Genomic DNA, 27,490 nt, shown 5'->3' on the forward strand with positions numbered 1-27,490 from the left:
GTTGTATAATTTGGATAACTGAAATGTATAAATCTGCATAAATTCTTCTAATAAAAAAAGATAAACCATAATAAAAATGTTCAATCAATCAGTATATATTATTTATTTAAGCATAATTTAATGTTGCCCAGTTGTAGCCTGTTGAGGGGCAATACATATCAAAAGTTCCAAAACATCTATTGTGTTTGTATTTGTATGATCCACTATATAAACATAGTAATTATAATATCTACATACATATTGATTATGATAATATGCATTTATCCACTAGAAATTGATCTAACACTGAGAGAGTTGCTGAATATTAGTATCTTGGTATCTGGCTTGATGAGAAGGGTATGTTTAAAATACCAGAGTGGTTCTGACCAATCAGCATCCAACCATAGTGGTTTTGACTAATCAGCATCCAACCACAGTGGTTCTGACCAATCAGCATCCAACCACAGTGGTTGGTTCAGACCAATCAGCATCCTCTGAGGAACCACTGGCATCTTTTTTGTAAGGGCCGGCAGTATTCCAAACAGTTTCAAAGGATGACTTGATTTGAACCTTTATTAATCGATGTGGTCCTCTGCATTGTGACGCCCGCGGACCAACTCCAGTTGTAATGCCAGTACCTTGGTCAAGGGCAACGGCAGGATGTGTCTTTTGATGTGGGAGGAAATCCACACAAACATGGGGAAGACAGGCCCCCTGCTGGGTTCGAACCCAGGACCTTCATTGCTGTGAGGCAACAGTGCTAACCACTGCGCCACCATGCCGCACCAGACTAAAATAACCTTGTATAGTGGATCATAGTGTTTGTACGCTATCTATGGAGTGTGATACATACTGTATACTAGATAGATAGATAGATAGATAGATAGATAGATAGATAGATAGATAGATAGATAGATAGATAGATAGATAGATAGATAGATAGATAGATAGATAGATAGATAGATAGATAGATAGATAGATTACATTCTTATTTCAAAGTCATAAACAATGATGTGCCTTAAAGGTAGAATCTGTAACAGCAACCTCTAGGCAAAGACAACAAAGAGTGCCATTTTGATTTCAATGTACTTTAATTGATGATCCCCAAGCGGTTTCCCTTTTGCAGTGAATCTCTAGTTTTACACGTTAGATTTTAAGAGAGAGATACAGAATATTGCACAGAATAAGAACAACAGAACTAAGATTAATACAATGCCAAAACAATGATCGAACAAAACTACATAGTACAGCGTCCTCTTAACAACATCTTTAATAGGGCAAACAAGAAAAGAAGCACAGCCCAGTATTGTTTGATATTATGACATCTCAGTACCATATAAGACAATTAGCTTCTTCAATATATCTTTTAAAATAGCTTGTTTTTGTATTATTATTAATATTATTATCATGTTAAACTATTACATTCAGGATTATAACTAAATAAATCACATGCAGAAAGATTGGATGGACGAATGGTACCATATCGTGGTTACATGATTTTTTCTTTTCAACGTGGTGTGGCGATGGACTCAAACTAAAAGGTGCACTTTCTTCGTTCTGTATCTAGCCGGCATCTGTGTCATATTCTTAGCTCTAGGCCTATAGTTATTTATTGATCACACCAGTGTTAAAATCGGCAACAAAAGAAAAAAAAAAGCAGAAGAAAACATATCGCGAGAAGGATCGTATCTTTCGGATTGAAGACATTATTTACAAATTTGCGTACAGCATTGTAGTATTTGTACATGTACTGTAGTATTTGTTTCTTATTTTAGTTTGTTTTTTGTAATTTTTTTTTCGTCTGCACGTGTTTCAAGTCATATTCAGGAAAAAGGAAAAAGTTGCGGCTGCAGTTAGTACTTTTTCTGTCGTTACTGTTTGTAGTTCGTTTGTAGTTAGTTTGTATGGGATCTCGTCTGCCTCTCCGACACGTCAAAAATCCAACCGTACGTACTTTCCCCTGTAAGGACGGAGCTGTGATTGAAACGACTATACATGTTACAGTGTGTCGAATCAAAACACAGATATATTGGTGTAAATGTAGGCTTGCTTATTGTTTTTAGCCCAGCAGCATTTATTCTATAGTACCAACTCAGCTCTACATTCATAAAAATACATTTTCCAGCGTTAGTGCATTCAACTTCTGTATAACAATATATTTCTTTTATATTGAGTTTTTCACAGCATTCTCCTGAGACCTCAGAGCGCTTGGTTCCCGAGGTCTGGCATCTTGGAATCCGCTAACTTAAAACATTATCCGAAGACAACACAATACATCAGACCATTGAAAAAAACCATTTCATACATTTAAAAAAATCTTCATTCTGTCTTTTTGGAACTCTGTACAACAATACACAACCCTATACAGCATGGAATAAGGATCGGGAAAGGACTCAGTTTGATCAGTTAGTTGATATTTTGGAACCTTCAATCCACCTCCCAGTGCCCTTTTGAAGGAAGCGTGTACTTCTCTGGTGTGCCCTTGGGCACTAAGTCCCTCCTAAGATAGTATACTGAAAACGAATGTGGACTTGCTGGAAAATAGAGACTCAGTCGGATACGCTCATGTACTCCCTGCGACCAGTCGTAGATGATCACACACTCAGAGCTACATGTGGAGTATCCGACTAGTTCGGCACACTGCGGTGGCCGAAGACAATGAGTCATTTTGTTGTGACAAACCTTCCGAAGTTCGTTTCCGCAGTCAGTATACTGTCACCTTAACTAGGGTGTGTGTGTGTGTACTTGTGCGTACCCAGCTCTTTAATATACAACCTGCATCGGTAACTATCAGGTTCCCCACATCAAGGCATATCACAGTGCATAATAGACATCAACAAGCAGAATACTGAAAGCAAAAACAACAGGAGCCTCGAGAGGCATCTTGCCTTGCAGATAAGGTTAGGCCAGGCTGAGGACAGAGGCTTTAGGCTATTCGCCGTATTCACCTCACCTCTTTGTAGATCACTATCAATGCATTTCAGATGACTCATTCACTTACAGTACTGTACATGTACATCTGAGTCAGGTGATCATGAGTTTGTGTTAATTCTGATAGTGTAGTCTGCCTGATGTTTTGACTATTTTGGTCAAAATAGTGGCATTTTTATAGCAAAGTGTGATAAGGCGAATTTAAGTTTTGGTGCCATTGTGTATAGCATACCTTTTGAGCATTTGAGTGAATTATGTAAGCGGACAAAATGGGACTGGACCCAGGCTGGTGTCTTATCAACTCATGTCTCATGTATTGTGATTGGAATTGAGACAGAATATCACTTTATTTGTTAATAGCTTGCTGTCCGCAGCAGCCTATGATGACTCAGAGAGCCTGCCCCACCCCAGCCCGGCCAACTCCTGCCCCTCGCCTCAACATCCCCAAACATCAACACTAGGTCAGCCGCCTTAGCAGAAATGCATAGAACAATTATTGAGAGAAAAGTAAACAGAAAGCAATCATAATTCAGCAGAAATGTCTAAGAAAAAAATAAGAAAAATAAAAAAGAATTCTGCATTTTAAAATCGATGTAAATTGTAAATGTCAAATTAGATTTCTGCAATTAAGAGATTTGCTATGTACTGTACTGTAGTATAAATTAATATAAGTATAAGCTAAGACTGACTTATGCATATTCTCAAAAGCGGAAAGACTCTCATACAGAACAGAGTTAAAGCTGAGTGGCGGCTGTAGTGCGACGTTAAGAAACAAACAAACCAAGTTTGCATCGTAACAACCTGCTGTGCGTATTATTACAGTCACACAAAACTACCTCTAACACATTCCATATAACTGTGCCCAATACAATCGTCGTCATCATCATCATCCTCATCACATTCATGCTTGTTCACTAAATATTATTCTGTATTTTTTTTTAAAGTCAAGTTTATTATAATTATCATAATTAGATAAATACCTGCAGTCATCATGTACCTCATCATCGCTCATTTCGGAGGAACAACGTACTTTATTTACATATGGAGTGCTTGTGCACTACCTAGCTACCTGAACGTATAGTCGATTATAATGATAATACTGGTTCTCTGTGCTTCTCTCACTGAAAACAAAGACCCAACTCCTGAACCTGCCCTCAATACGGCCTCTCAATAGTGCATTCTAGCTTGGTGCAATAATCCTGTGCTCTGTGACATCTTTAAGGGTTTCACTACAATTTCTGAGCGACACGTTAGAATAGGGGACCAAAATGCTTGTCGGACATCAATAACACGTGTATTTTATATTCCAAAATGTAAACATCTATCGGTGCCATTTCATGTGTACAATCCAGTTATGGGTGCAGTAGAATGCTCTCAATACTCAACACTAAAAACATGAACCCAGCTGTCCTCTATTTTAAAGTGGAGTGAGAGTTTCTTTTGATCTACCCTGCTTTCAAAATGGCTGACTTGAAAGTCCTTAAAATATCCCTGCTCTCCGGCCCTGTACCAAACCTCAAGGCACATGAAAGGTTGCCTTTTGCAACAAATTTGGCCTAGATTTGAGCTGAAAAATAAATAAATTTAAATGTACCCATTGCCATACCACACGCATCATCTTCACTCAACTGGCTCTTGCCACAAGGGACACGAGCCTCTATTGCTATTTGTTACAGGTCACTGTCGTTACCGTGGCTCATTGATATTCATATAGACAAGGTGATTGAATGGGAGAAGAATGTCAGAAAACATAATTCTTCTTCTAAACATTCCTCTCAAATTCATGACCCAAATAAACCAAAGCATTGACCTCAGCATCATAACTCTTTGTGTCATCACAATATATATATATATATGTATCATTTATTCAACATAATCTCTATGTTGATATAGTAATATTGGTACGTACAGTATGTGGGTGTCCTAAGTAATCAATGTTCTCCGTCATTATCATACTTACTGATTTGTAAGTATTTCTTATTTCTTATTGTCTTGTCATTATCATTATTATTGTTGGTATTATTAATTGTTGTTTGTTGTTGAACATTTTAAATAAAATATTTGATAAAAAAAAAAAAAAGGTACTCGGAAGCTCCGCCCTCACCCTAAACTACAATCGTTCAAGGCTACTGGTGTCCCCGTTCAAGGGTTTTAACTCAGAAAATATCATGAAATAGGTTCGCTTCACATTACGGTGCTCTAACGCTGAAATGACTTATGGAATGCCTGGTCAATTATTTAGCAAAAGTCTACGACGACATGGATCCTTCAGCGAGGGACCTATAATGTTAATTACCATGAAATAACAACTGCTTTCTTTACAATACGGTGCTTAAATGTTGCAGGTAACAGTTAGCTACCATGAAACAACAATTAAGTAACTCAGCCTTCATCTTCTGAGAGGTAGGATAAGCTGTGTTACTGGGACATTTTCCACATTTCCCCTAAATAGCTAGTAGCTAACAGTACTGATAGCAGCATGGTAGTTGGGGGGCTGTATGGTAACGATAACAGTAGTGACGGGAGTCCACATCTCAATAGGTAAGTTACTTGGTAGTTACTGTGTACCTACCATATCAGCCCGATCTCACTTAATATTTTTTTTATAAATTACTAATCGACCACAGGGGGAAAAAAAGGTACATAATGTATGTTATGTTGAAGCCATAAGTAGTATATCTACGTATTGTATGGAAAATGTGTATATATTACAAATAAGTGCATATATTACATATTAATTTAAAAAAAATCCGTTTTGACGTTTTCAGAAAACATTTAAGTTCCCTTGCTGAGGATCGAACCCTAACCTTAACCTTAAATTAATGTCTTAACCATAACCGCTAAGCGAATGTTAAAAGGAACTCATAATCATAGTTAGATAGTGGTGAGAGCACTCGCCCCGCAACAGCAATGATTTAATTCCATCATGTTTTGGACTTTGCCGATACAATGTAAATATATTACTCATGGCCATAACATAATGACACATTATGTACATTTTTTCCTGTGATTGTTTAGTACTTTATTTACGTTTTTTTATGAGACCATTTGGACCATAATAGCTATACTGTACCATCTGGTGGGTGTAGCTATTGATCCGACTAATACTCAATGGTTATTTTACCATCTTTGGGAGACTATCCCCAAGGAGTGTGTAGATATAGTACATTCTGGGAAGTGTTGCTGTAACAGCTGGGTAGTCCTGATAACCTCCACAGTGATATTCCCCTAACTCCAGTAGGAACTGTGTAGTTACGGCTGTTTATAAAGAAACTAGAGTCGTACCTCCAGGGAGATGATGCAGTAACTACTATTAAACTCAGACAATCGCCATGAATACAATCGCCAGATATCACCTGAATAACTACTATAACATGCTCCAATCGCCAGATAATGCCTGCGGTGATTAGAATGACTCTATCGTTGCGTTAGCAATACGTTGTCATTACTTGACGTTACTGCCTCCTTTCAGCACCGTAAATTAAAGTGGTACCAAAATATTTGTATCCTACTTGTATGTTTGAGTACATACAACCAACAAAGACCATGATAATGACTTAAGATATCTGGAAAAAGGACCATTACATCCAGCGTAGATATGGTATCATCCTTTTGCCTGACGCCTACTGCATTAACATTCACTTTAGCATACAGTACACGCGCACAGCATAACAGTGTTGGCATCTCAACCGCTACGCTACACTACGTTGTATTCCACACTTGGGAAACAAACCATGAACCCTATGCAATTCTCTAACCATTTAAAGAGCCAGAGTTAAACTGCAAGCATCATGCACCAGCTAAGCTGTGAAAGCCCACAGAAAAGATCCAGAAATGCTAGTTCTCGAAAGAGTGGCTACATCAGGCACCACCTAAAGAAACAACACCAGTTAACAGACTATAAGGTTAGTTATTGAGTTAATCCAGACATTATGCTGTAGTACTGTATAGTGAGCTGCATCCTACACAATATGATATCATGTCACCAAGTTGATGTCTCACTGAAAACAAAGCCAAGGAAAGAAACTACCCATTTTACAACACTGTACATACAATCTAGAGATCAACAAGCGGTTAATCTCTGAGTAATCTTGAATAAATCTCAGGAGAATATTTTGGACAGCTAACACTTGTTTATATTGATAGTGTTCTGGCAACTTTGTTTGGCCCTGTCCTTGTAAGAGGTATTTCATATTTTTTAGTTGAGCTTAAGACTTTAAGTTTGAATCTTGCATGGTGACTCAAATGGAGCTCATAATTACCTATATGAGAAATTATCCCCACTAACGCTATGGACAAATTGTGGCATTATAAATATGGCATTTGTGAGGAAAGTGATGTCTGCTCATCTGTTAGATATGAGTTACAGAAAAGGGTTATTACCAAAGAGGAGGTGTCATCAATATACTGTAAGACACACATTTGCCAAAAGTGTTAGTGCTAGTTTAAGTAGTGTGCTGGGGGTGAAAACGTTGATACAATACTGTAGATAATGCTCTTACTGTAGTCAGACTCCATGAACTGGCGCGTGCAACCGAATTTGTTAAAAAAAAATGCAAAACAAACACAAAGTCATGGAAATATTTGCATGATAACACCTCTGTCACAGAAAGCAAGGATCCTATGTTGTAACTTGACTTTGAATTCAGCTAACAGAGTCTTGTGCACTGATGGCTGAAGACGGCAGCGAATGCAGTGGAGACTGGTGTCATGATAGTGTGCAAAGGCTTTGGAGGGGGAGCGAAAGAGTACCACTCCCTCCCCTCTCTCTCTCTCTCTCTCTCTCTCTCTCTCTCTCTCTCTCTCTCTCTCTCTCTCTCTCTGAGGTGGAGGAGGAAAGGAGGAGAGGGAGAGGAAGAGAAGCATGGTGTTCTTCTTCTTCTGCAGCTCAGAACTCGATCTTGCAGGCGGGGAATGACTCGTCCTGCATGACCACGGTGCTGCTGGAAGCCAGGACCATGATGTTGAGGTCCTGCTGTCGCTCGTGGGTCTGCTGGTACCAGTCCCTCGTCACCTCGGTGTCATGGGTCGGGATCAGGGTCACCTTGGGGTGCGAGTCGGGGAGAACAGAGATCATGAACATATCCATTGCATTTTAGGCTATAAAAAAAACAACAACAATAAAACAGCAAGCAAGTCAATACATTTACATTTAGCTGACGCTTTCATCCAAAGCGACCTACAAATTGTGAGCAACAAGTCAGTACAAGGGGTACATCTCTGGCAGCTAAGGGTCAGTGGCATTGTTTGTCAAATAGTATCGAGCTTGAGTGTTACACTCTTTGAGCGCATAGTAGTATGGACATTAACAATCATGATAGATAGTAGTAGCATAATAGTAGGGTACATAATAGTAAAAAGACAGTAAGAAGTCTTTTAGTTTTTTTATTTCAGATATTGTTTTGACGAGGTGTGTTTTTAGTCGATGGCGGAAGATTGGCCTGGTTTCAGCTGTCCTCTAGCCCCTTTCAGCTAGCCCCTTTCAGCTGTCCTCTAGCCCCTTTCAGCTAGCCCCTTTCAGCTGTCCTCTAGCCCCTTTCAGCTGTCCTCTAGCCCCTTTCAGCTGTCCTCTAGCCCCTTTCAGCTAGCCCCTTTCAGCTGTCCTCTAGCCCCTTTCAGCTGTCCTCTAGCCCCTTTCAGCTGTCCTCTAGCCCCTTTCAGCTGTCCTCTAGCCCCTTTCAGCTGTCCTCTAGCCCCTTTCAGCTGTCCTCTAGCCCCTTTCAGCTAGCCCCTTTCAGCTGTCCTCTAGCCCCTTTCAGCTGTCCTCTAGCCCCTTTCAGCTGTCCTCTAGCCCCTTTCAGCTGTCCTCTAGCCCCTTTCAGCTGTCCTCTAGCCCCTTTCAGCTGTCCTCTAGCCCCACTCAGCTGTCCTCTAGCCCCTCTAGCCCCTTTCAGCTGTCCTCTAGCCCCTTTCAGCTGTCCTCTAGCCCCTTTCAGCTGTCCTCTAGCCCCTTTCAGCTGTCCTCTAGCCCCTCTCAGCTGTCCTCTAGCCCCTTTCAGCTGTCCTCTAGCCCCTTTCAGCTGTCCTCTAGCCCCTTTCAGCTGTCCTCTAGCCCCTTTCAGCTGTCCTCTAGCCCCTTTCAGCTGTCCTCTAGCCCCTTTCAGCTGTCCTCTAGCCCCTTCCAGCTGTCCTCTAGCCCCTTTCAGCTGTCCTCTAGCCCCTTTCGTGACTTTCGGTTTGCAAGCCTGGGGCTTTTGTGACCGCAGTCACTTATTTTCTCATCGCGATCACCCAGCAAAGAAACAACCAAGCGTGATCGCGGGGCTCGGAGTGTGTCAAAAACATATCAGATCTGAATTTCAAAGATACCCAGCGTACAATATGGGTTTAACACAGCTTCACGGTGGGGTCTGGAAGCTCGGAGTTGCTGATAAACATTTTAAATCATTTTCATAAAACGAGTGTACTCACAGAGCGAACCTTGGCAAAATGGCTGGTGCGTCCAGCGATCACTGCGCTCCCTATCGGTCCCTGTTGGTCATTACAACAATACACAGGAGACTCGCTCAGCAGATTCTACCCTGTAATGGCCTATAGGTAATGACCAACAGGGACCGATAGGGAGCGCAGTGATTGCTGGCGCACCAGGCATGCGACAAAAGAAGTTGCAGAAGGAGAAGACGCCATCTCGCTGCCAGAGTTCGCTGTGAGTACCACTTGTGTTTCCTAACAATGTTTTAAACTGTTTATCAGCAACTCCGAGCTTCCAGACCCCATCGTGAAGCTGTGTTAAACCCATATTGTACGCTGGGTATCTTTGAAATTCAGATCTGATATGTTTTTGACACACTCCGAGCCCCGCGATCACGCTTGGTTGTTTCTTTGCTGGGTGATCGCGATGAGAAAATAAGTGACTGCGGTCACAAAAGCCCCAGGCTTGCAAACCGAAAGTCACGAAAGGGGCTAGCTGTCCTCCTGACTGTGGTGGGGAGTTTGTTCCACCGTTGTAAACCGAGAATACAGCTACCAGCATGTTTTGGGAGAGTGACGAAGAATTCCATGTAATGCTAATGCAGTATGGTAAACGTGCATACACACCAACCCCTTCCAATTCGCAAGCACCCTTTCCTATCGGCACCTTGTGGCTGAATCCACTCCTCTACATAGAAAATGAATTGAATGTGGCCGCGTTGCTGGACATCAGCGCTTGTGGTGGAAGTGAGTCTAAAAGCTCCTCCAGTGGTCTTGCTGCTCCTTACTACAAACTATTTGAGAACCATTGGTTTATCCACTAATTTAGCTCAGTTAGCGTGATGTCTGCTGGACTGGTCCAATCTGACATTATTGTCTGAGCTTTGGCTGGGCATATACTAAATGTGGAATATGTCAAGTTAAGTCAAGTCAAGAGTTTTAATTGTCACAGCATACAAGTATACAATGAAATGCGGGGGGTCTTGCCCGCAGCGATTGTGCATAATACAATAATAATAATATAAATATAATAAGAATCCAATAGAACGACATTGTGCAATAATACAAGTAATCAAAGTAGGGCATATCGGTATATGTACATGAGTTATTTACAGAGCATGGTAGGACATGCTAGGTCCTGTGGTAGTGCAATACACTGTTAGCTACGGATGAGGCACTGGGTCTTTATGTACACTGCTATACAATGCAATATTATACAATCTCAAGTTATACTATACTATTCTTAAAGTGACCTTTCCTTTTGTAAAGTGACCATAAGTGTGAGCGTGTACACAGCATGAGTGTGTGTGTGCTCATGTTAAAGTGGCTGCTAGTGTGTGAGCGTGTACATATGGCATTTCGTTTTACATAATAAAAGACAAGATACTTGTGCCCTAATGATAAGGATAATCACTCAACGAAGCAACTCACTCCCATTGCCAAAAGAAAGTCTAACATGCCTATAAATACTTACTATGGAATTACACACTACAATGGTATAATGGCCCGCCAAACAGTATTGTCAACTTCAACAGACCTGTGCCCCTTTGATGTGAGCTCCAGGTATTGACAATGCTGATGGTACATAACCTACCACATGACCCCTTATGGCCGCCACAACTCAACGTGTAGATAGATAGGCAGAGAGAGCCAGCATATCACCAGGGTTATCAAATAGGCCCACGACACCTCTGCAAAACTCAACAGTATCCAGCATCCCAGAACCCCCCCCCCCCCCCTCTCCATGCTAGCTCTCATTGTCCATGATGTCCACATGCCAAACTTTATTGCATGATCATAGCAGAGTAAAAGAACCAGGGCGATGTTTCCTAAATCAAGGCTGATGTAGCCATGGAGCTATTGCATCAAGCTAACTAGCTAAACTGGCTAAACAGCTAGCATTATCTGACACAATGTTTTTTCATGTAGTTAATGTTGCGAGAGGGATCAGCTGGAACAGAACACGAGATTCCAGAAGGATTTAGGAATGGTCTGAATGATAACAGTAGGGATTGCTATCCTGCAAGCATGAGTAGCAGTTGTTAGCGTTAGCTGTCTTGCAAGCTGTCCTGCTAGTGTTAGCAAGCAAGTATAACCGGTTAGGGTTATTGGCAGCTTGGCCCGAATGCACTCTGAAGCTACAAGATTTACTGTGTGTAGCTGCCTCTATGACTATGTCATTGTTTAATTATATTACCAAAGCATCGGACAATGCTATGTTACAAGTTACAAATGGGTTTATTTTGAGAGAACATCATCACAGCCCAGCCAACCACAGTCACTTTTATTCTATTGCGGGCACCAGGCGTCACTCAAGTTTCACACATGAATATGAGTGACAGTGTTTGTTCTTGTGTGTTCCTTTATTTCCATCCTGTGGTGGTCAGAGGACGAGGCAGATCCATCTGACCAAAGTGGTTAACACGACCAAGCAACCAACAGACAACAGATTTCCGTTCCTAAATTGCTAGCTTGTTAGCTCTCACTAGTCGAGCTAAAACGAAAACATGTGTGAACTACCCGTTTAGGAAGATGCACAAGGAACACAATTGCATGCAGAAATCGTGAAAACATTTGAGTAAATACCTGTAAATTGGAGCCCCATTGGGCCTTTCCCTCCAACAGGGCATCTAAGACCCCGTGACTGGGCTCGCCGCTGCCCGGGTCGTTCCCGCTCACCACGTAATATGAAGCCCTCACTCTCTTGAAGAACTCCTGGTCCACGTTCTTGGCACTGCAGTGGTTGGGCACATAGGCCAGGTCCACGTAGATGGGCGGCCCAGGCGGGACAGCTGCGCCGGCTTTCTGAGAGTTGTTTGCTGGAACACAACCAAGTCGGTAAAATGTAAAAAAAAAAGCCACAAATTCCAGAATTGTACAAAGTGTGACATTGAAACCCTAATAAGAAACCGTATACTTGTGTACTTGGGAATTAAAAGTGAGTGTGGTGCTAAATATGTCTCATTCTGTCATCAACTGAGACGGTCAAATCCTCTGGAGAATGTACAACCTACAATACACCTTGTCAATTGAACGTCTTGTGATCGATTTGTTTGGTGATTGGTTGATTTATTGATCCTTTCTTTGCCATTATTTCTCAAGGGCAAATTGACTGAGCACATCATATGTAATATTATTCTCTTCTTCTGCATTGCCATACTTCACACCAGTTACATTGTGGGAGCTGCCTGTGTAAATAGTTCAACTACATTGATATCTTAGCTTTTTCAGTAGTTAATTCAGTAGTCTTGTAGTTTAAGTGCTTAATTACAAATTACATATTTCCCTAGAAGATTTTCTATTTTCCTGGTCCCGCCTCAACAACTGCACCCTGTCCTCTCCTTGAAACACACCCTCCAAGTGAGGATTGGCCTGCCCTGGCCACTAAATCAAACACACCCATACTTTACTCTGTGTGTTTATTCCAGATTCAGACGCAAGGAACGTAAACAAAGACGGGGCTGCAGAGCCGGGCTACTAGAGAAACTGAGGAAACTACCAGATAAACCTCCACTGCCGAGTATTTTCCTAACAAATGCCAGATCTCTCGCTAACAAGATGGACGAACTGAGACTACAGGTCGCAACTAATAACACTGTGAAGGATAGCTGCGTGCTAATTACCACAGAAACCTGGCTCCATTCATCCATCCCGGGCTTAGCTATCGAGCTAGAAGGGCGGACGCATCATAGACAAGACCGTACGAAGGAGAGCACAGGGAAGTCGCGCGGCGGTGGACTTTTAATCTACACGAAAGACTCCTCGGCGACGAACACAAACATTGTGAGTAACCATTGTTCACCCGACATAGAATATTTGACTGTCAAATGCCGACCCATTTACCTTCCAAGGGAATTTAACGCTGTTCTGATAACCGCAGTGTACATTCCACCGGATGCAAATGCTAACGCGGCGCTAGGTCAGCTACATAGCACCATTAGCAACCAACAAAACAAATACCCCCAGGCTGTTCACATCATTGCGGGGGATTTTAATCACGCCAACCTAAAGAAAGTACTTCCCAAATTGTATCAGCATGTAAAATGTGCCACAAGAGGAGATAACACACTAGACAAAGTCTACTCTAATATTAAGCTGGGCTACAGAGCCAAAGCATTAGCCCATCTAGGTCAGTCAGACCACGTATCCCTGCTTTTAATTCCATCCTACACCCCCATTAGAAAGAGTGCCCCAGCCATACCAAAGACAGTTAAAACCTGGCCGGTAAGCGCCACCCTACAGCTGCAGGACTGTTTTGAGAACACCATCTGGGAGGTCTTTGAACACGAAGACCTGGAACTGTACACCTCATCAGTGCTGGGATATATCAAGCACTGCATAGACTCTGTCACCGTGGACAAACGTATCCGGGTCTATCCCAATACGAAGCCGTGGATGACGGGAGAGGTGCAGCATCTGCTCAGAGAGAGGGACACTGCCTTCAGGTCTGGTGATAAGGAGCTATACAGCACTGCCAGAGCCAACCTGAAGCGAGGTATCAAGAGGTCCAAGACCGACTACAAGGGTAAGATCGAGGACTGCTTCCAGAGCAACAACACCAGACAGGTATGGCAGGGGGTCCAACAGATGACCAACTACAAACCCAGCCACTCCTCAGCCAACGAGGGTGACCCTCAGCTGGCAGAGGAGCTGAACACCTTCTTCGCACGATTCGAGGCGAGGCCGAAAAAAACATCCACACTGCACATCAACTCCACCCCAGAGGCGGTGCCAACAGAAGCAGCCTCACCACACTCACCAGCCCTCAGCAGCATCATCCTCACGGAGCACGAGGTGAGACGTACACTGAAGGGAGTAAACCCTAGGAAAGCGGCGGGGCCGGACGGTGTCGTGGGACGGGTGCTGAAAGACTGCGCTGACCAGCTGACAGGGGTCTTCACTAAGATCTTCAACCAGTCCCTGTCCCAGGCCATAGTCCCACCCTGCCTGAAAACCTCCATAATTATCCCGGTCCCAAAAAAGAACTCCATTAGTTGCCTGAACGACTACCGTCCAGTCGCACTCACCTCCCTACCCATGAAGGTCTTTGAAAAGACACTCAAGCCCCACATCATCTCTAGCCTCCCTCCCGGACTAGACCCCCACCAGTTCGCCTACAGAGCCAACAGGTCCACGGAGGACGCCATCGCCACGACTCTCCACTCTACCCTGTCCCATCTGGAGAGAGCGGGGGGCTACGCACGGCTGCTCTTCGTGGACTTTAGTTCTGCATTTAACACCATCCTGCCTGACAGACTAGTGCCCAAACTCATGGACCTTGGACTAAACCATCCCCTCTGCCGGTGGTCTAAGGACTTCCTCTCTGACTGCCCCCAGAGGGTCAAAATAGGCCCCCACACCTCCACAGCCATCAGCCTCAGCACCGGATCCCCCCAGGGCTGCGTGCTGAGTCCCCTCTTTTACTCCATTTACACCCACGACTTCACCGCAGTCCACCCCAGCAACACCATCATCAAGTTCGCTGACGACACCACCGTGGTGGGCTGCATCACAAAAGGTGACGAGACCGCGTATCGCGATGAAATAGAGCAGCTGTCAGCCCTGTGCAAGGATAACAACCTACAGCTGAACAAGCTAAAGACCCAGGAGATGATCGTGGACTACAGGAGGAAGAAGACTGACATACAGCCCCTGTATATCGACGGGGGATGTGTGGAGAGAGTCTCGGTCATCAAGTTCCTGGGTGTCCACCTGGAGGATGACCTGACCTGGAGAATAAACACCACGGCGATAGTAAAAAAAGCACAGCAGAGACTCTACTTCCTGAGAGTACTAAGAAACTACCACCTCAGACAAGACCTGCTTGTGTCTTTTTACCGCTGCTCCGTGGAAAGCATCCTCACCTACTGCATAAATGTGTGGTTCCTCAGCTGCACAGCCGCAGAGAGGAGGGCGCTCCAGAGGGTCGTCAACTCGGCCCAGAAGATTATCGGCTGCTCCCTCCCCTCACTGGAGGGACTATACAACTCCCGCTGCCTCAAAAAAGCAGTAAAAATACTGAAGGACCCACACCACCCGGGCAACAAGCACCTCGTGCGGCTGCGCTCGGGCAGGCGTTTCAGCGTCATGCCCACCCGGACTAACAGACTGAAGTTTAGTTTTTATCCCAGGGCCATATGTGCACTAAACTCAGCTAAATTTTAAAACAACAGTCTCCTTGCACCCCCCCCCCCCCCCCCACGCACACACAACATTAAGAGATAGTGCAATTATATATATTTTATATTCTATACCCCCCTGTTTTATTAATGTTATTTACGCCCCACCCTGTTTTTATATTTAACACTGTGTTTAGGACTGTTTTTATTCTTATTTTACTAGCACCTAGGGTTGCATTTTTTTAATTTCGTTGTAACAACTGTAACAATGAAAATAAAGATCTATTCTATTCTATTCTATTATGATAATTTTCCACAATATAGTTTGGATGTAGTTGAATTACTTTGTCAAACTAGAATATTATTTTCATTGTGAAGTAGCTTGTCATTTGTCAAGTTTCCTTGAAATGTTTACACACCTGGACTACTCTTGATGCCATTGACCAGAGCTTTCCCAGGGGTATGGATCTCAGTCTTAGATCCATGGGTATCAGTCATCTTGGGGAGTCTGGAGGTTCTATCTGTGTCCCTCCTCCTCAGAGAGGCTGAGCGGGGCGAGGGGGAGTCCTTGGAAGCCTGCTTCACTGGGGTAGATGACCTCTTCCTGGTTTCCCCCCTCCGAGCTGGGGAGGCCGATTTGGGTTTCCTCCTAAGAATCTTGGTGGTCTTGTGCTCCTTTTTGAGAAGCTTGTCTGTGCTGCTTTGGTCACTGAGAAGGGCCTCTGGGTCTACCATGCATACATCAGGGTGGGGAGGGTGGGGGAAAGGATCCTTCAGCGGGGCAGGAGGGGGGTCATGAGCCTTCTGGGTAGACCGGGGCGATGAGGGATGGTGGCCTCCTCCAGCTGCAGAGCCAGATAGTTTATCCACAGGAAGATGTTCAGTATCTTCATCTGAGTCCAAGTTTCCTTCGGCTGTAATGGACGGGCACTCTTCAGTCTCTGGGGGGACATCTGAGTCAGACTGTGAAGGTAGTGATTCGCTCACAGATGTTGGAGGTGTCTCTTCTCCAGCCAATGTCACACCCAGCCCCGATGACACGGCACCAGGCAGCGCGGGAGGGCCCTGTCCAGCATCTCCAGGTGGAGGAGTGTTGTGGTGTCTCTGCTTGTGTGACCTCCTTTTTACAGAGTGTTGCTCGCGATCATCCTCGTCCCCTTCTCCAGAGTGGTCACTTAGGTCTGCCTCTTCTGCCTCATCACTGGAGAGCTGATGGGGGCTGGGGTTGATGAATGATGGAGAAAGTTCTCCTTTGCTGTGTTTATATTCACAAGAGGAGTATCCTGGAGGGGAGAAGGAGGCGTAAGAGGTGGCTCCCATTTGCAAGTCAGATGGACGATCAGATTCTCCTTTGCCAGATGTGTCTGTGTGGTGAGTATCTTCCATTACTTCCATGTTGTCATCATCACTGTCCCCATACCCTGGAGGAGGAGCACTTGGATAGCCCTCAGGTCTCTGAAGGAGTTCCCAGTCAGATATGCTACTCCTTCTCCTTACCTCGATCCTCTCTTGTAGCTTCTCCAATAGTTTCTCCTCCTTTGCTTCTTTTTCCTCCTCTTTTTTTGGCAGATCTAGTATGGCACATGATGCTTTGGAAGCTCCACTTAAAGTTTCCTGGGGGCTCATGCCCATCTCTGCAGAACAGCTGGAAGACGCTGCAAGTGTCACCACAACAGGTTGAAATACTGTGGCGACAGAGGTTATGGCGACTGTGTTTGACTCAGTGGCGTGGCTGATGCCTTCCTTGTATAATCCAGTTTTGAATGGAATCTGCCCTTTTTGCACTGTCATTGTAGCTTTTTGATATTCAATATGACATGAAGGAGTACTGTCCACTGTTTCATTTGGGTCAGACTGCTCCTTGCTTCCTGCTGGCTCATTGGAGTCTCTGCCAGTGAAGTCATACGTTTGCAGAGAAGAGACATCAAAGAGAGCCCCTGATGTGGGCAAAACTTCAGACGGTTTTGTTGTTAGAGTACTTTCTAGAGATGGCATTTCAACAGATGTTGTGATCTTCTTTTCTGTGGTTTCTCCTACTGTACAAAAGCTATAAGAGGTGGATGTCTTGCCCATTTCTGGACATGAAGAATCCTCCTGCCCTACAGTCTCTTTGGCAGACATGACTGGAGATGGTGGTTTGGTCTCCTCAAGCTGACTAGGTGAGGACGCTTTTGAAAGAGTAGTTGTTGTAGTTGTTGCAGACCTGTCGGTCACTACCATGTACTCATCCCCCAGCAACCCCCCAGAGCTTGAGACAGTAGATTCTATGACCAAACCTCCCTCAGAGTCCTGCCTAAGAGTAGAACTTAACATTGTCGCCAAGGACTCTGCCTCCTCCCCAACCTGTTGGCCAGTTGGAGTAGAGACTGAGGCTGATGAAGAGTAACTGTATGATACAGATGAGTATGATGTGGATGAGTATGTCATTGTAGTGTAAGTGCAAGCTGATGAGCCAGCTCTATCGTCTTGTATTTTGGGGGTAATTGGAGCCTCTCTTTCAGCTTCAATGTCTGTGGGCTTATCGCCGCTGGACTTGGGTAGCAGGGAGATGTCTGAAGATGTAATGGAGTCTTCCCTCTCCTCTCTTGTTCTCACTTGACTATCCTCCCTGTAAGAATACTCTGATGATTCTGAGGGATATACTCCAGACCTGCTCTGTCCAATATCGGCGTAGCTTCCTGTTAGCGGAGGGGCGGCACTAGCTGTAGGTTTATATAAAAACTCTGCAATGTCTGAGGGCACAGGACTGCCTGTGGTCATCGGGCAATAGGGTTCTTCCTTTGTCAGATGGCTTGGCTCAGGTGATATAGACTCTTTTTTTGTCTCTAAGGTACTGGTATCCTCAGATGCAGATGTGCAGATTTCATGCTTTTCAAGAGGAGTTGGTTCAGGTGATAAACGCTTTTGGACTGTTTCCTCCTCTTTCTTCGTCACTGGTGGTTTGGAGGTAACAGCCTCATCCGACTTTGTTATACAGATTTCATCCATTTCTAAAGGACTTGGTTCAGGTGATGGAGACTTTCTTTCGACATCCTCTGCCTTTGTCTCAGGTAGTTTGGACGTGGACACACTATCGGTTGTATCTTTATGAATCGTGTCATCTTTGAGGGGGCTTGATTCATGCGACTGAGGTTTTTGGTTTGAGTCCTCTTTCTCTGGTAATGTAGCAGTGGTGGTAGGATCAGAAGTGTGTTTGCAGATCTCTTTTTCAGATTGCTCTCTAGCACCTTTCTCCATGTCCACATCGCTGACCTCCTCTTCTTCCTCATCTTCCTCATCTTCATCGTCCTCATCGTCATCAATATCAAAATCGTCTCCTTCCACCAGGAGTCTTTTATCTATCATGCTGTCTGAAGTGGCTCCTGAAGATTCTACCACGGATTTACAAGTGACAGAGCTGCTTATTTGACTGTTCTCAGATGCAAGAACATTGCCATCGATTTGATGTCCTGTTGCAACAGGGGCGGCGCTTGAAGAACCGGCTGTCTCTTCCTTCTCAATGGGTGAAACTTGCTGAAGTAAGATATCTTTCTCTGCTGGCGAGTACCGGCCGGAGGGAGATCCTTCTCTTTCAGTGTCAGAGGTTTCAATCTTGTCTTTCATTGACTCGGCAGAGTATTTCCCCCCGTCTTTCTCTTTCTCTGTGGCCTTCTCAGGGAAATCTCCAAAAGGCACAGAAGTCGTTGAGGCTTGGGTGCCCAGGTTTGATTGACTCGACTGGGGAGGGGTTGTGTCCTGTCCGAGTGCTTGGTCTGGCATGCCGGTATGTACATCTGCACTAGTGGAAACTGTAGGCGTATCCCTCCCTCCTGCAGATGTTTGAGGGGCCGACCAAGTGCCGTCCTTCATGTCCTCTTTCTCAGATTTCTCAGGTTTGTCCTCTTTTGACTCAGCAGCTTGTGCCATTTTGTTATCCGGCACGTCTGTAGATGAGAAGCTCTTTTCGACATAAGGTGTATCCGGTCTATCCTCTCTTTCACTCTCCTCCTCTTGGCCCTTCTCTCTGTCTTCAGATTCAGGGGAGGCGCTTTGACTGTGGCGGCTTCTTTCACTCTCTGTGATGGATACCGGGCTGTAGTCCACCCTGCTGAAGGACAGCGGTTCCTCTTTGTATTGATCATCCAAGAGGAACATGATGCCGCCACACTCTGCCGGGCGGTCTCTCCTGTTGTCGTCCATACCGAAGTCAGAGGCGGCGTGATCCAAACCTATTGAAACCTCACTTTCCTCCCTGGAGTCTGAGTGATGGTCTTTTGGAATAGGCTTTTCGTACGGATCATACTTGGACGCCCCGAGGCTTGTCTTTTCTTCTTGTACGCTCGCACCGGTCACCTCCTTCTCGGAAGTCGATTTTTCAACACCCTCCCCTTTTGTAGTTGCGCCATCTGATTTGACAGTATCGGCAGGGTCGACTTTTTTAGGAATGACCTCAGAATGTTTATCTAACAGAAAATACGGACATGGTTGTGGTAATCCTGGCGAGGCTGCTTCTCTTTCTCCTTCCATCTCCCTCTCGGCTTCCTTACCCGGTGTGTCGTCCTCTTTTTGAGAAGCCTGCTGTGCTTTTTCATCAGTAACAACAAGTGGTGTGCTTGTCTGAGCTGGTATTGGTTTCTCAGGTTGGGAAGATTTCTCCACACTGGCTTGGCTGTCAGTGCTCAAAAGTGTTGAACTCATGGGTTGGCTGACCACGCTGGTTAATGTCGGTAACATGTGTTTTTCCTCTGCTGGGATGGAGTCTATACGTGGTTCCTCTTTAGCGGTAGTGATATCACAAACAGGTTCTTTAGATATGATTATGCTAGAAGTCGGTTCCACCTTTGATGTGGAAGTAGTAACAGAGGACTCTGGTGTGGCAAGAGGTGCAGCTGTGGCCTCAGTTTTCTTAACCTCCATGTCTGGTTCAGGCAAGGGTCCATGTTCCTCTTTTCCCAACTCTTTGAGGTCTTCATCAATAGAAGGCTCCTGCATTGTAAGTGTAGGTATTGTCACTGTGATCTTTTCGGGTGTGACCTCTTCGATTTGGTCACCAGGCACTTTCTGAGGTGAGAGAAGGTCCGCAGAGGTGATGTCATGTTCTGACTTCCTAGGTTCAACTGACAAAGGTCTGGAACCGGCCCCTCCCATGCAAATGTCTTCCTCCTCCTCTTCCTCCCTGTCCTCATCGGAGGACTGTACCAGAAATGTTGACTTGTACTCTGACTTAGACACGATTACTGGTGTTTCTAATGCTGTTTGTTTGGCGCCCTTGTTCGGGTCTTTCTCTTGTAACTCTTCCATCTCCCATTTCTCTTCTGTGGTGTGGTCAACCTCATATGAATCATACGTTTCTTTCTCAATTTCCTCATCTTTCTTTGTATCAGCGATGCCACCTTTTTCTTTAAACGTTTGCTCTTTAGTAGTTTCACCCTCATACTCTTCATCATCCTCTTTCTTCATCGTCTCATCTTCAGTCTCGTAGGTGTATTCTTTTTCTTGCTCTTTTTCCATTTTTTGTTCTTTACTCAATTCGGCCACATGGGTGTCATCTTTCTCTTTTTCCATTTTCTCATCTTGACTGGTGATGACCTTTGCTTCTTTATCCTTTTCTTGTTCCTCTCTTTTCTTGTCTCCACGTGATTCGGCTGCAGGAGTCTCTTTACAGCTGACCTCCTCTTTTACCAGTGAGTTAAATGCATCCTTCCTCTCCTGCTTGAAGGGCTCAACCGCAGTCTTTGATTCAGTCTTGGGAGGATCGTCTTTTTCTGTCTCTTTGGTGCTCTCTGCTGGAATGTATATCTCCATCTCCTTCTCTTTGCTTATGATGGACTCTGCTTCAGCTATTTCCCTCTTCTTTTTCTCCTCCTCATCCTGCACCACCTTGTCCTCCTTCTTTTTAATCTCTTCATCTTTCTTTTCCTGTGTGATTGGTTTATAATCGGTGGTATCCACCTCTTCCTTTTCTTTTTCCTCTCCACCTTTCATAGTTTTAACTCTGAAGGTATCATCATTTTCTATCTCCTTCTCTTCATCCTCCTCCTTGATTGTTTTTTCAGCAGACGTTGCAACCCCCTCTGTCTCTTTTGTCTGCTCTTCGTCCTCTTTGAGTTTTACATCAGATGTGTCCTTTTCGTCTTTGAGCGGCTTTACATCAGGAATATCATCTTTACTTGTTAGTTTCTCCTTTTCATCCTCTGATGGTTTGACAGGGGAAGTATCATCCTTGCTAATCTTGCTCTCTTTTTCCTGTTCTTTAGTCAGCTTGATATCAAAAGCATCATCCTTACTCGTTGCTTTTTCAGTTTCCTCTGGTTTAACAGCACAAGTATCCTGCTCTATTGTCTCTTTCTCCTTCTGCTCAGCCTTGATTGGCTTTATATCAGCGGTATCATCTCTTCCCAGCTGGTTTTCCATCTCCTTGTCTTTCACATGGGAGATATCAGAGGTTTCATAATTTTCTGTCTCTTTCTTGACAGGTTTAACATCAGATACGTCATCCTTTATCACCTTTTTCTCCTTTAATTCATCCTTGGGTTCTATATCTATTATATGATCCTTTTCAACCTCCTTCTGTTCATCTTTGATGGGTTTAACATCAGGAATATCCTTTTCCATCTCTTTTACCTCTGTGATGGGTTTGATAACAAAGGTCTCATGCGTGTCTGCCTCTTTCTCTGTCTCCTCACATTTGACAGGTTTTGTATCGATAGTGTCATCCTTTGCTGTATCCTTGTCTTTCTGCTCTTCTTTGATTGGTTGGACATCAGGAATATTCTTTTCCATCTCTTTTACCTCTGCGATGGGTTTGACATCAAAGATCTCATGAGTGTCTGCCTCTTTCTCTGTCTCCTCACCTTTGACAGGTTTTGTATCGATAGTGTCATCCTTTGCTGTATCTTTGCCTTTCTGCTCTTCTATGATTGGTTGGACATCAGGAATATAATTTTCCATCTCTTTTACCTCTGTGATGGGTTTGACATCAAAGGTCTCGTGTGTGTCTGCCTCTTTCTCTGTCTCCTCAACTTTGACAGGTTTTGTATCGATAGTGTCATCCTTTGCTGTATCTTTGCCTTTCTGCTCTTCTTTGCTTGGTTGGACATCAGGAATATTCTTTTCCATCTCTTTTATCTCTGTGATGGGTTTGACATCAAAGATCTCATGCGTGTCTGCCTCTTTTTCTGCCTCCTCACATTTGACAGGTTTTGTATCGATAATGTCATCCTTTGCTGTATCCTTGTCTTTCTGCTCTTCTTTGATTGGTTGGACATCAGGAATATTCTTTTCCATCTCTTTTACCTCTGTGATGGGTTTGACATCAAAGATCTCATGCGTGTCTGCCTCTTTCTCTGTCACCTCACCTTTGACAGGTTTTGTATCGATAGTGTCATCCTTTGCTGTATCTTTGCCTTTCTGCTCTTCTTTGGTTGGTTGGACATCAGGAATATTCTTTTCCATTTCTTTTACCTCTGTGATGGGGTTGACATCAAAGGTCTCATGTGTGTCTGCCTCTTTCTCTGTCTCCTCAACTTTGACAGGTTTTGTATCGATAGTGTCATCCTTTGCTGTATCTTTGCCTTTCTGCTCTTCTTTGGTTGGTTGGACATCAGGAATATTCTTTTCCATCTCTTTTACCTCTGTGATGGGGTTGACATCAAAGGTCTCATGTGTGTCTGCCTCTTTCTCTGTCTCCTCAACTTTGACAGGTTTTGTATCGATAGTGTCATCCTTTGCTGTATCTTTGCCTTTCTGCTCTTCTTTGATTGGTTGGACATCAAGAATATTCTTTTCCATCTCTTTTACCTCTGTGATGGGTTTGACATCAAAGGTCTCATGCGTGTCTGCCTCTTTTTCCGTCTCCTCACCTTTGACAGGTTTTGTATAGATAGTGTCATCCTTTGCTGTATCTTTGCCTTTCTGCTCTTCTTTGGTTGGTTGGTCATCAGGAATATTCTTTTCCATCTCTTTTACCCCTGTGATGGGTTTGACATCAAAGATCTCATGCGTGTCTGCCTCTTTCTCCGTCTCCTCACCTTTGACAGGTTTTGTATCGATAGTGTCATCCTTTGCTGTATCTTTGCCTTTCTGCTCTTCTTTGATTGGTTGGACATCAGAAGTGTGACCCTTCTCTTTCTCCACTGTGACAGCTTTAACTGCAGAGGTATCATCATGGTCATCATCATCATCATCTTCCTCATCATCCTTGTCATCCTGGAAATGACTCTCCTTCTCTGGGACTTTGCCTGGGACGGAGGCCTCCTCTTGTTTTTGTGGCTTCATTTCAGGGAAACCCTTAGTCTTTTCCTCCACTGGTGACTGACGTAGTGGAGAATGGGTTGGACTAGGGGGTCCAGACTGTGTGGGTGAGGCCATTTTCACAGTGCTATCATCTGGACTGAAGCAACGCTCTTCACTTTCCGAAGTGAACAAGTCTGATCCGAATGGTTTGGTGGGAACAACAGACGAGACATCTTTCGTAACTGTATGTGCCTGCTCCTCTTCAACTGGCACGTGGACTGGTTCTGTACCCTGGACAGACTTTACCATGGGACACACTGAACCAGAGATATTTTCAACATCTTTCTCTTTATTGTGGAATGTTTGAGTTGAGGCATAGCCCTCTTGGAGTTTTTCAAGTGAAATGTCAACATTAGGAGTTTGGTCTTCATCCTCCTCCTCCTCTTCTTCCTCCTCCTCCTCCTCCTCGTGACCTTCAGGGACCTTAGCTGCCATCTCCACTTCAGCAACAGCAGGCTGTGAGTCATCAGGTGGCGATTTTAAGCATTTATCATCCTCTAAAGAGGAGGTCTTCACTTTAGCAACAGCAGGCTGTGAGTCGTCAGATGGAGATTTGAAGCACTTGTCGTCCTCTAAGGAGGAAGTTGGAGAGATTGTCCCAGCTGAGGGCAGGTACTCTTTGCCATGGGTGGCATCTGTTGGGGTCGACAGGAGAACACTGTTTACAGTGTCTATAACCAAAGAGCTTTTGCCTGTTTCTTCAGTGGGTGGTGCCGTGACAGATGCCACAGATTGGTCTTCAGCAATAGAGGTGGGGAAGGATGATAGTTTGTCATACTCTGTGATAGATGTCGCTGAAGAGACATGTTCTTCCTCTGCCAAAGGAGCAGCGATGATATTGGTGAAAATAGACACTTGCTCCTGTACCCCTGGTATGAAACCTTTATCAGACATGGCTGCTGCTTGCATCTCCCTCATGCCATGGATGTTTTCAAAGGAACCTGTCTGATCCGGAACTGAAATGTGATATGCTGCAACTTCATACTGGAGGTGCGGTATCCTGTCCTCTGCCTCCTCATGGATCTCCTCATCGGAGATGGTCTGTTCTGTTTCGGAGTAGCCAGGAATGGTCTCGTCATGGATATAGATGGGTTCTGCTGCAACAGCTCCTTGAGCTACAGATGTTATGGGAGCCGTAGCACCTCCCACATGTGAGAGGTATTCTTCCTCTTCGTCATCATCTTTGGCTCCAGTTGCAGGTTCAGTTGCTTGGCTTTTCATGACGTCTGCCATTTGATCTCTCTCAATATCTTCAGGCTTGACTTCTTCATCTGCTATAGCATCTAGATCCTCTACCTCCTCTAGCTGAGTTTTTTCAACAGCTTCCTCCTCCTCTTCATGTTCCTCCTCATCCTTGGTCATTTTGAACTCCTCTTTTGTTTCTACTTTGGCTGAGAGTTTTTCCGACTTCTCCATTTGTTCCACCTCGTGTTTCCTGTCAAGCTCACCATCTTTAATTTCCTTCCATTTTGCTTCATCCTCCTCTTCTCCAATTCCCATATCCTCCTCTTCCTCCTCCACTGTTTTCCTCTCGACAGTTTGGGACTCTTTCTCCTCTTCCTCCTCCTCATCCTCAATGGCTGCACCTTCATCCTCAAATTTGTCAGCATCCTCGGCTTCTGATTCGTCCCTATGCTCTTCATCCTCAGCCTGAGCTTTCAGTCCTGTGTCTGACACCTGCTTCTCAGGAGACATTGTGCCAGGTGGACTTCCAGAGGCAGTTTCTTGAGCTTTCCCTTCCTCTTGGGTAAGGCTTTGTACTGTCGACTCTAATGGAGCATCAACACTTTCAACTGCTTCTGAGGATACTGATGTAATGTCAGCTTGTTGCAACTCCTCAAATTCCTTAGTGAGGTCTTCTGGAGTGGAGAAAGAGGAAGCGCACTCAGCAGCTCCATTCTGCAGTGGTTCAGGCTGAATGATTTCAGCAATTGGCCCTTCAGATGTAGCTTCAACAGGCGCTGCCTTGGCTGCGTTCCCTTTGGCAGTCTTGGCTTTACCTGACACTTTAGCTTTATGCAATGTCTTTCTTACTTCTGGTGTGAGGGGTTTTAGGTCAGGCTTTGTAATCTTTCTTAGCTCAGGTTTGGACGTATCCTTCTTCTTATCCTCCTTGGACTTGCCGTCTTTTTTTGCGGCGTCATCTTTCTTTACTTTCTTAATCTCTTTCTTTTCCATGTCTTTTTTCTCATCCATTTTGGATACCCTTTCCTTGGAGTGCATTCTTGAGGTTTTTTCCTTCAAGAGTTTTTTCTTTTCTGGCACGTCAGTCTTGGATTTGAGTGTTTTGGAAGACTTTTTCTCCTCTTTTTTCTCAACCTTATTGTCTTTGACAGAGTCACTCTTGGTGTCGGTGATAGTTGATACATTGTCTTGTACATCTATTTCTTTCTTTGAGGTCTTTAAGGTGGTCTTGGGTGACGATTTGAGGCTTTCTTTGCTATCTTCTCTTTGCCTCAACTTTGTCTGCTTTATGACAGAGGGGGGAGCTCCTGAGGCAATGTCTTTTTGTGTGGCTACAGGATAGCGCAAGAACTCAAGGTGCTTTAGTTTCTCCAGCCCCTCCAGGATCTTGTTTTGTGGTGCATTCCCAGGAAACAGCACCCTGACAATCTTTTCTGTAGGGTTGGCGGGGAGCCAAACAACTAAGGCTGTAACTGATGTCAGGTAGGGCACAGAGATCTCTCCCTCTTTTCCATTGGCGAGCACAATACCAGTCTTGGCCTTACTGTTTCCGGCCCACTTCTGCATCAAAAATTGCATCTCTTTGCTGTCCTTCACAGGATTCAGAACATACATGTCTAACTTGCCCACTCCCATCTTGTGGAACAGGGTGATGGGCTCAATAGTGTTGCAGACCACCCGGAAAAGAGGCTCTGACTTGATTCCCAATTTGTTAAGGTACTGTAGTGTGAGAGAGGCCTCTTCAATGCTGCGCTTGACTTTGAGATTTGATTCTGGCATACGTAGCTTTTCTGGTACATTGAAGAACACCACACCGAGCTCTGGAGAGATGAGATTCTTCATCCAGTCGCTATATGTGGGTGATTCTTGTGACTGTTCCTCTTCCTGTTCTGCTATCTTCCTCTGAAGGAGCCCATTGATACCTGGGAGATTGTCAGCTCCGATATGTGTGAGTAGAATTGAGTCGATGCGGTCCAAGTGTCGTACCAGCTTCCAGAAGCAGGATCTACGGTCAGAGCCTCCATCCACCAGGATATTGAAGCCATTCACAGCAAAGAGTGCAGAGTCTCCTCTGCCACCTGGGAAAATGTAGCAGCAAGGCTTAGACAGCTTCAGGAAGCCCCCAGAGGTAGGTGGTTCCAGGAGGTCAAATGGTGAAGGGACGTCAACAGTCTCGGAGATGTACTCCGTAAACTCGGTGACGCCCTCCATCTTGGGGAGCACAGCGTCTGGGTTCAGTCTGTACTCCAGGAACTGCTGTATGTGTTGCTGTTGTCCGAAGGAGCTCCAGCCCACCTCCCCACGGCAGGACACAGTGAGTGTTGCCTGCTGCTCAGGTGCTGCTGGTCCCAGCAAATCAGTGACCTGCAGGAATGACACAAACAGACACATTGACTTGACAATACATGCTAAGCTCAATGTGGTATTTGTGTATTGTAGGCAAACACAAATGGATTACAGGACGTTTCAAATTCCACACAAGGGGAGGCCCGTGTACGTTGATTTGTTGTTTACTTAATGGTACTTAAGACAAACAGGTCCGGTTGAACTGTTCAAAATGGTCAAAATGTGAAACATACTACTCAAAATTA

General features: G+C 44.5%; 1 protein-coding gene across 1 annotated transcript; it reads right to left on the reverse strand.

Moving 5' to 3' along the window:
* Nucleotides 1-7,798: 7,798 nt before the first annotated feature.
* map1ab (microtubule-associated protein 1Ab) lies at nt 7,799-27,125 on the reverse strand (the record flags this gene model as incomplete). The annotated part of the gene is made up of 5 exons (XM_084315531.1): nt 18,471-27,125; nt 17,717-17,972; nt 15,860-17,095; nt 11,908-12,140; nt 7,799-7,954 (listed from the first exon to the last, which is right to left on the reverse strand). The coding sequence occupies exons 1-5, from the start codon at nt 27,108-27,110 to the stop codon at nt 7,799-7,801; spliced, it is 10,521 nt and encodes a 3,506-aa protein (XP_084171657.1). The 5' UTR covers nt 27,111-27,125.
* Between the last annotated feature and the right edge of the window lie 365 nt (nt 27,126-27,490).

Source organism: Notolepis coatsorum (assembly GCF_963971535.1).
Source record: "Notolepis coatsorum genome assembly, chromosome: 6".
Lineage (NCBI taxonomy): Eukaryota > Metazoa > Chordata > Actinopteri > Aulopiformes > Paralepididae > Notolepis > Notolepis coatsorum.